The sequence below is a fragment of the Triturus cristatus genome, chromosome 11 (assembly GCF_964204655.1).
Source record: "Triturus cristatus chromosome 11, aTriCri1.1, whole genome shotgun sequence".
NCBI lineage: Eukaryota > Metazoa > Chordata > Amphibia > Caudata > Salamandridae > Triturus > Triturus cristatus.
In genome coordinates, this window is record NC_140594.1 from 757497969 (window position 1) to 757512402 (window position 14434).

Below are 14434 nucleotides of genomic sequence, written 5' to 3' on the forward strand. Positions count from 1 at the left end.
CTAGCCTGTGTTTCCACTACTGTTCCATCAGGTTTATTTAGAGCAAATATTAAGGAAGAGTGTCTCTCTTTTTTTACTAGCTAGGCTAAGAGTGTCCTCTATTTAAATCCCTCTTTTGTAATTTTTGCCTACATTTTTGTAAGGGTGGGCCTATCTAAGGTGTTCCAGGTTGTCTCTACTGCCCTTTTATCCTCTAGTAGTTCTGTTTAATGCTGTGAGCCTCCCAGTTCCTCTTTCTGCAATGCTGCTAGCTTGCCTCTGTGGTAGATTGTACTGCAGTCCTTGCTTTATACCATACATTTTGCTCATATACTTCCCAGTTACTAGAGCTTTAAGGGACTTCCATTCAGTGGTCCTGGCGTCTGTCATCCACTAATTATTTTCCAGATGATAGATAGGTAGATAGATAGATAGATATTATATGATTATTTTAAATCATTACGCATTTCACAAAGAAATATCAAACATGCTTACAAAAAGTAAAACAAGGGGATATAAAAAGACAAAGTTAATAGTAATTTAAAACCATGAAAAGAAGCATTCAGATATCTTTTTGCTGCATGTGATCTATTCCCTGTGTTTCTTGCTTAATTACCCTATATCACTTCTATGTTGTGCATTGCTTCAGTCATTTCTTATGGGTCACCTATGCTTTTACCTTCGGGGAATAGTATGTTCTTATCCTTGTTCTATACCTTTATTGTAAAACTAATGAATTTAAAAAATCTGGCTGTCAGTTGATTGGATTGCCCTTTACCTGACTTTCTATCGCCTCGGTGTAGTTTTATATATTTAAACCTCGGAATATCAGTAGCAACCAGTATCACCTTTGCCTCATTAGTTGTCTCCACATACATGAATTAGCAATTAGCCCACACAGTCTGCAGAGTAGATCAGCATTACCGCTTAATCTTCCATAGCAGTATGCCTTTAGATTTATGAGTTCACATATCAGCCTTACCACTTCTATTTTTATGACAAGAGAGAGTAGTTGTTTTAGATATGCCGGGCATTTTGGAGAGTCATAAAGATTTTTAGCCAACTTCCCATCTGCTTTCCTGCTCAGTTCGGACAAGTCCTAGCTTGTCGATATAATTTTAACCTATTTCATTAACACATTTGCCATATGTTTATTGGAAATATTACTTTTGCATATTTGCTCAGCTTCTGGATCTCGGATCACTCATCGAAGTATTTGTCCTAATTGGACTTGCCCTTTTTTAGGTTTCGCCTGAGCCAGCGCTTTAACGTTGCTCTAGCGAGAGTTTTAGTAAGCTGGGTTTTGGAAGTGCAATCTAGTGGCCTTTCAGGCCTCCAGCTACAGTGCATGTGCGCCGGGCGCGTGCACCATTTGTCAGCCTGCGTGATCACTTTCGCGGCCGCTTTGATGTTCTCAGTGAGCCGCACGGCCACTGAGAACATCAAAGCGGCCGCGAAAGTGCACACCATTTCCCAGCCTGCGTGCCTCTCTCCCCTTAGTGCGCGCGACATGCCCTACCCCCCTCCCTTATCCCACTTCCTGCTTGTTTTTTGGTTTGTTGCCCCAGTGTGGATTCACTGGAAGTGCAAGTCTGCAGACCCAGGGCCAGGTCTGCGAACACTGCTCCCAGTCCATCATGGATGTTTTATCATTTTCCTCACCTCAAATCTGCAATTGCGAAATATTTGGGGCGTTTTTCCTCTACTTTATAGTCAGAGGCACCGAGGCACCGAGTTCGAGAACTTTTCCTTTCTTTTATTTCCCCGGACTTTAATCTTTCCCACCTCCCATCTATGACCTCATTATGGCCAACACAAAGAAAATATAGCCGTTCTCTTGTCTTTACTATAAGAACATAAACAATGTGTCAAACTTTACATCTAGACAATAAGACGAGTTTGGAAAGGTTACGAGAAAATCAGAACCTTTGCTTTCTTTGTGCTCCATTAACTATATGTGAGAAAAGTAGTTGCAATTTACCGTCCACGCGGTATAATCAAGCAAGCGTGTTATATTTGGGTATGTTTGAAGTTATTTATTCCCTATGTAAATTACTGTCGCATAATTCACTTTTTTGCTATTGATATCCGTTGTTTCCCTTCAGGCTGGTCTACAATTTAAGGTGACGTTGGTTTTCACAAATGAGTGTAGTAACGGTGTAAAAAAGTTGACACTTTTACCAGGTTTAAAAATTTTGTAGTTTACATATCTGAGCGTTTTAGAAGAATAAAAATGCCGAGTTCAGTGCTTTTTGTATAAGCACTCGAAAAGAGTGCATGAGAGTGCATGTGTTTCTTACTCTCTGTCCTCTCTCTTGTGTGCTTCTCCCCCTTCACAGCCCAGGCACCCTTCACACACTTTCCATGTTGCTTTTCCACTCCCCAGCTTGTCTGCTGCATCTCCCACCTCCGCTTCCTGCCCCACTTGTTCTTTTTTTATAACCCCAATCTGCTTTGCTCCACTGCTCCTCCTGCTCATCCCTGCCACTTATTCAGAGTTTACTGGTTCCCTTCTAGCGAGAACTCCTACTTTTCTCCCCCTCTCGTGCCAATCTGCATTTTAGTTTTATTTTATTTATTTTTTAACATTTGTGGGGTGGGGGACACCAGCTGTAATTTGGTACTGGGCCGCACCTTTTAGTAACAGGCTTTTGCACACGTTTTATTTCATTTCATATTTAAGTTGCCACTCTAAGTTGGGCATTCACCGTCTTAGAATGATAAACGAAAACAAGCATTGGCATAGCCAATAGGTCTCGCCTTTGGGATCTTATATATATTTAGTTATGCAGCGCAATATCTTTGGTACATCAGCATCAACTGTTGCATGGATAAACACTTATAAGGTCCCAAAGGCGAGACCTATTGGCTATGCTAATGCTTGTTCTTTATGATGATTTAGGGAATTAGTTCCGGCTACTTTTAGCCTCATGCAGTATGCCCAAACTATAGCATTGAGTGTCAAATCTTGCATTGTAAAATTGAATTTGAGGCGAATTTGGGAAGAGACTGTAGAATTGGGCGAATTAAAGAGCCATCATTAGCATCTGCATTGGGCCTTGCCCAATGAGTTGTTCAGCTTACTTTTGAATGCGAGCATTCAAAATGTTAATGTCTGCCGTAATTTGCATCTAACCAACTTGCATATTGCTGTCACATCTTGAACTGTTAGATTTTATAACAATATTTGAAATATGTAGTACAGTGCAGAAGTAGTGGCCTTTAATATGTTCAAATGAGTTGCAAAGTGTCCTCTTTTCATATCCAGACACGCAGATGTTTGTATGATTTTACCCTCTCCATTCCCTTGGTTTCCAGGCACCATAGGCCCTTCTTGATTACTTTGCTGTGAAAAACTATTCTTTTTTATCTTGTGCTTTTGATTTTAAAGTTATTTGTATTGCAGTAAGCAACCAGCACATCCAGGATCCTTGGATCCCATAGGTGTTTGATCAACTAATATTAAATTGTACTACCTGCTAGCTTTGGAGGAAAGGCTTAGTGCATTGTTTTCTTTTGCTAAATATAGATTGAAAAGTAGTGGGGCCAAAATACACTCTTGCTTTAAGCCTCTATTTGTCTGAATCTTTTCCTTTGTTGCCCAATTGAAGGTTACTTTGATTTTAACTCAAGTGTCTGTGTTTATGCATGTTATTGCTCTTGGAAGGGAAGATGTAATATTCCATGTAGCTAATGTATGCCATAGCCTTCCTCTTCCTACACAATCACAGGCTGTAGTGAAGTCGATGAAGGCTGCACAGAGTTGAGGTCCTTTCCTTGACATTACTTGGTCAATCAGTGACGTAAGGCAAACTAGGTTATCCTCAATACAACTTCCTTTCCAAACTGCTGTTTACTTCTGAAAATCTTAAGTTGTATATGATCTATTTAGCCCTGCATCCTAGAAAACCAGGAGATACTTAAATTATCTTATACCTATTTGAACAAAGCATAATGGATCCCATTTGATCCAAACCTGCTTGGCACTTTGAAAAGACACTTCACTTTCGTAGAATGTCTTACTTGCAGAGTTATGTGTTATGTTTGAACTCATTTGTTATTTAGGAAAGTCCTGCACCACAGTAGCTTGTAATTACCTGATTGAATATCTTCCTATTCTATTTACCTGGTTTCTGTTAAAAGTCCCTATGCATTTCAAGGAATGATTTAGGGTTTTGTGTTGTGTCAGAAAATGTTAACATGTCTCTCTTAAATTCGCATATTTATACATATCTGAATGATCATCGTTTTATTGTGTCTGAATAATGATAATGAACTTCTGTAGACTTGATTCAGACAGCCTTGATATGTTTTCATGAATTTCAAGTATGCTACTCGGCTTTTGGCTAGTTTTATGTTTTCTATGCATTTTTTGTATTTTTTATGTGAGACTTTTACGGTTTACTAAAACCGAATAAAGTTTTTGTTCGATTCATTCATTCCTGTTTACTTTGCAGGGATCAGATAGTGTTCTGTTTTCCATTGTTCTAATTCTTAGTTTAATATTTTTGCAAAAACATTTGCTATTAACATCCAAAACTGTAATGAGACTGAAGTTTTACGGGGGTTTTAAGATCCCTTTTTATGGATTGGTACTAGCAGGAACCCTCACCAGCTGTCAAGTATCATCTTAGTATCCAGACAGTTCTAAAAGAGTGGAAAACATTTTCACCCATTTTTGTTTGGTTGATTTGACGAAAAAGGAGGGGATGCCATTGGATCCGGAAGCGCCTGTGGAGCGCATGTTCTTCATTACATTATCCACTTTTTTACGTGATATTAATAGCTTGTCTGCACTTCCTTTGATAGCTCCTTGCAGTGTTTTTGTTTATTTTCCATCTGATGTTATTAGTATAGTTTTTTTATATAACTTGTCCAGGTGGCTGCAGTTATGTTTATGGTGGTTGATTGGGCTTTTCTTGCTGACAGCTGGTTTACCAAAAAATAGAATTAGCTCAAGTTTTTTTAAATTTTGCGTCTTTATGCAAAATGACCCATTGCCTTTCTTATGTTAATTTCTTTTTTCCTAAATGTTCTTCCTGGAAGTCCTTATTTCTTTTACTTCCTTTTTTATTTCTTTATCTTTTGTTCATCTGGTATCTTAGTGGCTTGTCATGATATTGTTGCCACACTGATTCTTCTTCCATTTGGAAGAGGTTTGCATTGAAATATTGTGGTTATTAACCAGAAAGCATCCATATGGAATAGCCTTTGAGTACAACGTGTCAGTTGTAGGGCTACAACAATTTCCTTCTTTTTATCTGCTTTCGGGATGATGTAAATATTGCCAGTTATTAATGGTGGCATTTTTCTCATCTTATCTGATGTTGCAGCATATTTGACAAAGATGAAGTCTCTTTTCCCTTCAGCAATCATGGAAACATCAACTACTAGGTGATTGGGAATATAGATGGACACCCCACTTGAGGGGTGCCCTCCCTTTTTTCTATATTATTGCAAGGGAGTATAACTCAATATAATCCGGCTATGGACTAGGGACAGGAAGCCAGGCCACTTGTAAAAATAAAATATCACAATTTCTTAATTCACCAATTAGCTCTGGATTGGAATCTAGCATGTTGATTCCCCTTATGTTCCAGGATCATATTGGGGTGTGGTGATTCAGGGGATTTCATAGGGTTTTAGGGCTATTGGTGAATTTTGGCTTGCAGCCACGTCCATTTGTTGTCTATTGTGCCACGTAGTGTGCACACACTTCTGCCTTTTTGCGTTTTTAGTGTTGAAATAAGTGTTTCCCTGCCTCAATGTGCTAGTCCTGAATCCTTCATCTTGCGTAGCACACGTTTTGATTGTTTAGAAATTGTGGAATATTTTATCTTTATTGGGTCTACTATCCATATGCCCCAACCAGCTAGTAGATTCTTGTGTGCTTTTATTGCTTTACTTATCTGATTGTTGGTGAAAGTGACTTCAGTTTGCTAAGTTCACCCTTCACCACAGGCTTGAATGCTACTGCTTTATTATCATTTGAGGATATATTTCTAATGCCTGGATAGGCTTTGTACTACTTAATGATGCTGCCCCTATACAGGATGGCTCCACTGCCACAGGATTTGTTTTCTGGATACAATTTTAAAGCACAACTCTCCTCCTTGTGTGAATGTCAGCATTCATCTTCCTTCTCAAGATCTTTCTTATTTTCCAATTGTTCTGCAACACAGGGGTCAGGAGGTGTGTTCCTCATTGCTCTCCAACTTTGATAACCCAGATAGTTTCCAGATAGGTTTCTAAGGTCATCCATATATTGGAAGGCTCAAGGCTTTAGTGTTTAATGTCCATGTGGAAATTCAGGTGCTCTGTCTACTTCCATTAAACTATATCATGAGTGGCGTATGCTCTGAGAGAAATCGATTTAGATATTGAGGAGTCTGAATTTGTGTTCTTAGGTCTTGTGAGATTAGGATTCGGTCGAATCTAAGGTATGTGCAATGAATTGCTGAGGAACATAAAAATAATTGTCCTTGACCTCAGACAGTGCTCCAGTTATTGCTGGTTTCTTTCAAATCTTGGGGCAGTTGGGGAGGTTGATCTAGATTAATTAAAGTCCTGTGCTCACCCTATTGGTAGATATTTGTTGAGAAGGACCAAGACTAACAGAATCCAGTAGTAGGTCATTTATCTTTGTTTAGGGCATATATGTTTTGAGACATATCTCCCTTCCATCCATAAGACCCTGAACTAGTATGTGCCTACCCTCTATGTCCTCTGGAGCGTACCTATGTTGAAAGGGCACCCCAATTGCAACTCATATTGTCACAGTTCTTGCATGGTGCAATATTTGGAGGAGAGTATAACTAGACTGCCCATTTCATGTGAAGTTTAGTCTCCTCTGTGTCTATCAGGTATGGCTTTTTGAGGAAAGTGATTCCTTTAGCGTGTCTTTTAAAGTAGGTATGCTTTCTGCACCTCTTCGTGTAACCATTAGGGCTCCTTACAGTTCATGTGTATATTTTTATGGTTCTATTTAATATTTCCAGCCATTTAATTGTTATGTAGGTATTTTGTAGATGTCATCTCTGTGTCTTGCATCTCATGTAAACTAACCTTAGCACTTCTCCATGTGCACTGTCCAGGTGTGTGCCGTACAGTATCCTACATCTATCCTTTGTCCATCTATAATGCTATGTGTATCTAATAAGTGGCCTTTCCCTCCTCACCATGTTTAAACACTGTGGGCCTGATTCACAAAGATATTCGTACATGTAATTTCACAATTGTTTGCTATTTACGAAGCAATTTTAAGAGTAGTATATTTACGACTGCAGAGCCTCTGCACTCACAGCGGGTTAAGACAGGCATTCATAAAGATAATATTCGTGAAATTGGTTTATATTGCCAAAAATGATAAACTTACACAAAAGTGTTTGTTTACCTTTGTGAATCAGGCCCTCTGAGAACTGAACAACTGATGCCTTTCCATTTTGTCTGTTAAAAAACAGAATTCTATATTTGTCTACCTGCACTTACAGAGCTCTAATCCCATGCTATCTTAGATGTTTTATGCAGAGGGTCACTGGCTTCCATGGCAGACGGACTGAAGGGTCAAGCTGTCCAGCCAGGTTAGGCCTGTCCCCTCAGATGCCCTATGCTAATTTACTAGCTCTACCTGGGGGAAGGTCTATTATCTCTGTTATTGCTGCTCTGCACACAAGCCTAGGGGTCCTCACCTCTCTCCCCAGGTCCTCACTCCATGAATCCGTACTTATCTCATGAGTGTCTTCCCCCTTTTTTGTCAATTATAGATTATTATCTCCAACCTCAAATTTTACCTCTTCATAGCCCTGCACTTCGAAGCATAGACAATACTTAATCATTCATTGGTAAAATATGTTTATTTTGCATCTCAGTCCATTGTATAGCAGCTTTCCTTGCCATTGGTCACATAAGTGAGCCTGATCCCGATTTAAACAGATGTTCTGTAAAGGGTTCTCAGCTGCGTTTTCTGGTTTACGGAGTTGCTTTCGGTGGCAGTCGGTTGGGGTAGGAGGGGGCAGAGTATTGTGGACAATCTCTATCACATCAAATAGCAACAGTCACTTTGGTTGGATTGAGTTCTTTATCCATTGCTCTAGGAAGAGCTCTCAGGTTTCTCCATCTGCCCTGGTGGGAACCCCACAAGGTCGAGGTTGTTCTGTCAAGAGCTGCTCTCAGCCTCGCCAATATGATCCTCAGGGAGACAAAAAAGGTCAGAGACAGAGTGGATAAGGATTTTAGGTTCACCACATCTGTTGTCAGACTTGTCATTGTCTTTTCCATTTCAAATGTGAACTTTCATTTACTTTATGAAGGTCAGCCATCAGGAGATTCCCTCTAACAGCTATAGAGTCTATGGTATTTTTTAGCATCAGTTTAGTTTATTCTATTGCCCCTAGGATTTTTGTCCTCATCTGGTCTAGGGGTGTTGACAGGTCTTGTTGCCTCCCTTATTCGCTGCCATTTTGTCTTAAATTGATTCACTCGTGTAGTGGTCCCTCCCCATGGTTAGGCGATCTGGGCTGTTCTTTGGATGCTCTGAAAGGAGAGGTGGGGCCACAGCTCTTCAGTCTCACTTCTACCCCATGGCTCTTGTATCATCCTTTGGAATATTCCTCTAAAAAGTTATTCCAGACCAGCGCAGTGTCTCTTAGCTCTCAGTGCTATCCAGAAGTCTTTGGAAAGTGCACGGTAAGTTTAAGTATTATAGTCTGTAAAAAGGTTCCTGATTCCTTCCTTCCCATGTCTTTTTGAAGCATCACCAAGGTCTCCCCTGATCTTCCTTCCCATAGTATTTTTGAAGCATCACTAAGGTCTCCCCAGATGTTCAGTTTGCGTTGTTGTGTAGCTTATTTGCTCCCTTTCTTTCTTGTTGCTGTTTGGCCACCCCCAGTTCCTCTCCCAATAAGGGTGCTTCCAGTCCCATTTGGGCTGGTCACTCAGACCGGTTGCTGATTGTCTTATGCCTCAAGTCTTGTCCCCAAACATGAGGACTATGGAGGAACGAACATCAACTCAGCCGATGTATGATCATCCGCCCATCCCCCAACTGGATGATGTTAACGGTGATCCTTTTCAGAATGAGTGTTGAAGATTTTCCATAACAAGACATCTGGTCCATAAGCACTCTTTTTCAATGACTCAATCTTCTTGTCTTTTCCCAGATTAGGAAATATCTCCGATGTTTCCTTTGCAATGAATTGAGCCAAGGCTGGCCTTAGCACTCGTGGCACTCAGGACGACAATCTTTGTTGGCACCCCCCCACAAAAAACTCCTCCACGAATTCTCTCACTACCACACTTCAACAGTACCTCTCAGATCTTCATAGCTCCTCTCACATCAATTTCATTTGTTTTATAGCGCTACTCATAATAGGGTAGGGTGCAGAGCATTTTACACATCACACACATTATAAAGAGCCAATGTATCATACGTGTGTAAGTAAGTGTATAGTAAATGTTACATAAGACAATGAGGATTACAAGGTGTAGCAAACACATGTCATCTGTACTAGTAGCCAGTTTATTTTAGGAGTGTGTTAGAAGTGTTTGGTCTGGAGATGCACAAACTCAGCATTTAAAATGTACCAAAGTAGTTCGCTTTACCAAAAATATTAAATTTAAACCCAAATGAACCCCTTTTATCAACATTAGGCTTAGGAAAGACAGGGAAAAATGTATACATTTTTAACCTATACGATGCAGTTTTGATGCAGCTCTTTGATGACAGTTCATAGCTCACTGTTCTGTATTAGAGTTGTAACTTATCAACTGCAAGTAACAGAATCTCTGTGACAAAAGCAGTAACTCACTTGAGCTATCCACATGAAATAAAGTTTTGTGATCTGCGTGATAAATGTTAATTGCAGCAGGCATATTAACCCTCTGCACTACTTTATTGTGAGCGGAAGTTGCAAGTAGACAAAACTCTGATCTCTCTCAAGCAGGAACATTAATCACCAGACTTATCTTGACATTTTTATTCTTGCCTGAAAACTGCTGGGCACACAAAGAACTCTGCAGCAGGTGCTTTTTAAACCTGTATTATTTCTAAACACGGTGCCCCCAAGGTCAGCGCCAGGTGCAGATGCACTTCTCGCACTGCCCTAGAGCCTGCCTTTCATACTCCCCCCACCTATTTGTTCAAAGAAAACATCTATACATCGAAATGTTTTTACATCAAGAAGGTATTTTCAAGTGTTAGTGCAACTGTTTTGTAGGGTAGCCATGTTTCTTTAGTAGATGATACAAATAAATGAAGCTAACCCCTTTTTAGTAGGTCTGGAAATGAACAGATCATTCAGTCTTGACACATGTTAGATTAGGCACTCTTCCTAATGAGAACCTCCTTCTGCAGGGTTTCAATAAGTGCATCTCTTAGCATTTAAGAAGAATAGCTAACTGACATTGTGATAGATTCCGTGAGGAACAAGGGATTTGGTTTTCAGTTTTCATTTCCTATAAAATATCCTATTGTATGATTGCTTGTACTTGTAAAGGCATATCAGAAATAGTGAATAAAACATGTATAAAAAAAATCCTATTTTTTTAAGTGAAAATTAGTAAATAAGACAACTGAAGTAACTGCTAGGCAGTTTACTTTCAATTGTGCAGCGGAATATCTCTACACAATCCCCTTCCAATATAGCTTTAGCTTTTCTACAACTGTCTTCCACAACATTGGCAGGGATCTCATAATGCCAGGTCCCTGGGGTACATGCATCACTACCACAAACACCATAGAACACCATGCTCTGTGGGACAAAGAAGAGAGAGAATCATAGAATATTTTGGAGCACAATATGGGCTTTAGCTGTCCTCAGCAGTTCTGTAAATCCTGTAAAGAGGCAAAACTAATGAAAACAGGACCAAGAGGACTTTAGTCTATGATATTGCATGCATGTCAATAGGTAGTGGCAACAATTCAGAACGACTCGTATTTTAGTAAAACAAAGAAACAAAGGGTGTCAGTCTAATGCTTTAAGAAGAATTGACAAAACATGAATACCCCATGAAGAGCAGAATTATTAAACCAATGAAATGAAATTAAATTAGTTTTTATAAAGTGCATGGCTACTCGGATGCATCCCAGCGCTAAGCGGATAAAAAACCAAAGGGAGGATCCAGAATTATGGGAAAAGCCAGGTTTTCAAATGTTTCCGAAAGATGGAGTGGGAGTGTTCCCTACGGAGGGAAAGTGGGATGCATTCCAAAGGTTGGCGGCATTGTATGAAAAACGCCTGCCCCCGCTTCTAGATCTCTTGATTCTGGGCACCTCTGCCAGATCGAGCGAGTTGGAGCGAAGGTTTCTGGCGGCTTTATACGGGCGGATCAGATCTTTGATGATGGGAGGTGCATTTCCTCCCATGGACTTGTGGGCTACGCACAGGGCCTTGAAGTGGATTCTCTCCTGCACTGGGAGCCAGTGCAGGGAGCGCAGAGCAGGCTTCGCTGAGCAGCGGTGGCTGATGCCAGTGAGCAATTGCTCCGCCGCGTTCTGAGGAATCTGGAGCCTAGCGACCACTGCGGTGGGGGCTCCCAGATAAAGGGCGTTGCCGTAGTCTATCCTAGATAGAATCAGAGCCTGTGTCAGTAGCTTTTTAGCTGGAAGGGGGAGTAAGGGCAGGACTTTACGAAGCATTTTAAGCAGGCCGAAGCATGACGCTACCGTCCTCCTAGCTTGGGTTTTAAAGGAGAGGTCTTGGTTGAGCCAAATGCTTAAGCTCTTTATTTCAGGCTTTGGGGCCGGAGCTGGACCCATACAGGCTGGCCAGAGGTTCTTGAGGCTAGTACTCATATGGTTGCCGAGCAACATCAGCTCGGTTTTGTCGCCATTGAGATTAAGATGGGAAAGGCTCATCCATTTAGCCGCTTCCTCCAAACAAGAGAGGAGGTCAGAGGTTGATTGACCGGCTTGATTCAGAGCTACGACAAGCTGTGTGTCGTCGGCATAAGACACTAAATGGATTCCAAAAGGGGCAACACCGTCCGCCAATGGAGCCATATAAACATTAAAAAGAGTCGGGCTCAGGGAAGAACCCTGAGGGACTCAACACTGCAAAGGTAGGGGATCTGAGGAGATGTCATCTTCAAACACCTGAAAGCACCTTCCTTCTAAGAAAGATAGAAGCCAGGAGAGACCTTGGCCCGAAACTCCTCTGTCCCTGAGACGGTGGGCCAGAATTTGATGGTTCACCGTGTCAAAGCCTGCGCTCAGGTCGAGAAGAATGATCGCTGATGAGCCTCCTGAGTCGAGAATCTTTCTTGATTCCTCTACCACTACTAACAGTGCGGTTTTGGTTCCTTGGCGCGGACGGAAACCTGTTTGCGATGGTTGGAGTAGGTCGTGGGACTCAAGGAAAGCAGGGATATGTTTTTCTGCCATCTTGCTTACTCCAGGGAGGAGCGAAATAGGCCGGTAATTGCCTAGGTCATTAGGGTCCAGGTGGGGTTTCTTTATAAGGGCTTTGACCATGGCTCTTTTCCACTCGGGGGGGGGGGTGGGGGGGGACCAAACCCGAGGCAAAGGAGGCATTAATTATCCTAAGGATGGGGGCGGCGACTATGGAGGTAGCCATTTTCAATACGTTAAGGGGTGCGGGGTCAAGGGGCGATTCGCTTTTCACTGAAGCTAAAATGGGCAGGAAGGAATCCAGTGTCAAAGGGGTAATGGCCTCCAAAAGGAGGGCATTCTCGGCTCGACTAGGGATTATACTATTAGTGATGAAGGCATTGTCTTTCAAAGGGAGGAGCTTAAGAATGTTTTCCATTTTGGAGAAAAAGAATAGTGCAAGGTCATTACACCGGCGACCGGAAGGGTCGGGAATCGTCGCTGGATCAGGGACTTTGAGTAGCTTTTTTGCGATCCGGAAAGTTTCCCTGGGAGAATTGACAGCCAGGGCGGTCTTCGCCTGAAAGTATAGAGCTTGGGCTTTCTTAATCTCCCCTTTGTAACTTTGTAGAGTTGCTCTGTATTCTAGCTTCTTGGTGTGGGAGAAGTCTTTTCTCCATAGTCTCTCCAACTTTTTGCAGCGTTGTTTTAAAAAGCGTAATTCGGGGGTAAACCATGCTGATTTGTTAGATCCGGCTGTTGCTGCCTCTATTGGAGGAAAGAGCAAATGTAGCATAGCATTTATTGAACTGTAAACAGTTTTTTCTCCTGGTTCGATCATTTTAACATTTTATGTCAAGTGTTGGATGTTGCAGACTTCGTTGTCATGTTGTCATGGCCACCTTTTCTTTTTTAATTCAGATATAAATAAATATCACTATAACGATTCCTTAAACCTCAGCAATGTTGACCTAACCTCCTTCACCAATTGAAGTGCCAAAACTACTACCAATGCTTTGTATTTTCCTTGCAAAATGAAGAAACCATTGTACATGCTTTGTGAAGTGATTCTTGTTATGTCTCTTCATCGTCTATTTCAGAGCTTTCTGAGATATGCAGATGTAGGAACGGAGGAAAGTGCTTAGAGGGGAACGCCACCTGCCATTGCCCTTTCGGATACTTTGGTCTTTTTTGTGAATTTGGTAGGTTAATAACCTGCATGCACATTCAAGCTGCCATTCTCTTCATTTTATTTATTTTCTTTACATAACCAAAATCGCCCTATAACATTGTGAGTCTGCAGCCATTGTTTCTCACAGCGGTTCACACTGCACTGAGTTTGTAAACTGTGTATATATGACCATCACCACTGACTTTTCACAATTATTTTTTAAATCTACTTAAAACTAGACCTACTGTGCATTTGTTCACAAACCATGTCACTCTGCCTTACGTGAACTCTGCGCTTTTAGCAAAATGTAACTGTTCTTCAAATGTTCACTCTCTGTCTAATTTAATTTAACACATTATTTGGGGTCTCATTTCATACTTAAGGGCAACTTTTAAGGTCGAGCTTTTGAGACCTGTTGTATATACTTTAGTGGCTTAAAGCCTGCCCGCTGCTTTTCATTTGTTTGTTTGAGTGTCCTTAAAAAATCCTTGTCTGCTAGTGGTCACTCCTTACCCTTTGTCCCTCCTTTTTGGCTTTTATTGCCTCCCATTGAGCAGGGGCCAAGTACTGTATCTTTACGCTTTGGTTGTTTATCTGTTTATTTGGGGACTCATTATTTATTTATTTCCTGCTCGTGTTACAATGTGGGTGCATGCTTAGCTACGGCGCCCGTATTTTTCTGCATCTTCCCTCCAGCCCCCTCCTTTCCCTGTTGTTGCTGTCATCCTTCCTGCACCTCCTGCTCAGTTGCTTGTTCTATAGTATGAGCTCTCTGAGCATTGGCCAGTATGCCCTACCCACATGCTCATCAAGTGATTTAACCTTCTTTGTCTGTTCAATACATACAGTACCATGTTTTTAATTTTTCCCTACACAATACCCATGCAGTTTTATTATGTTTCTATCTGATGTACTCTTTTTTTTTTTTTACTTAAGGCCTCAAATCATTAACCTGCTCC

At 41.1% G+C, this 14434-nt stretch overlaps 1 protein-coding gene across 5 annotated transcripts in view; it reads left to right on the forward strand.

Moving 5' to 3' along the window:
- The window catches only part of SNED1 (sushi, nidogen and EGF like domains 1), a 3096442-nt gene that overhangs the window by 871966 nt on the left and 2210042 nt on the right, over positions 1-14434 (forward strand). For 3 of the 5 annotated variants that reach the window (XM_085634426.1, XM_085634427.1, XM_085634430.1), the window contains one exon: positions 13405-13506. The exons of the other annotated variants lie outside the window; for them this stretch is intronic. In XM_085634426.1, coding sequence (XP_085490552.1) covers positions 13405-13506 — 102 coding nt within the window. The remainder of the gene's footprint in view (positions 1-13404; positions 13507-14434) is intronic. 5 annotated transcript variants of the gene reach the window in all.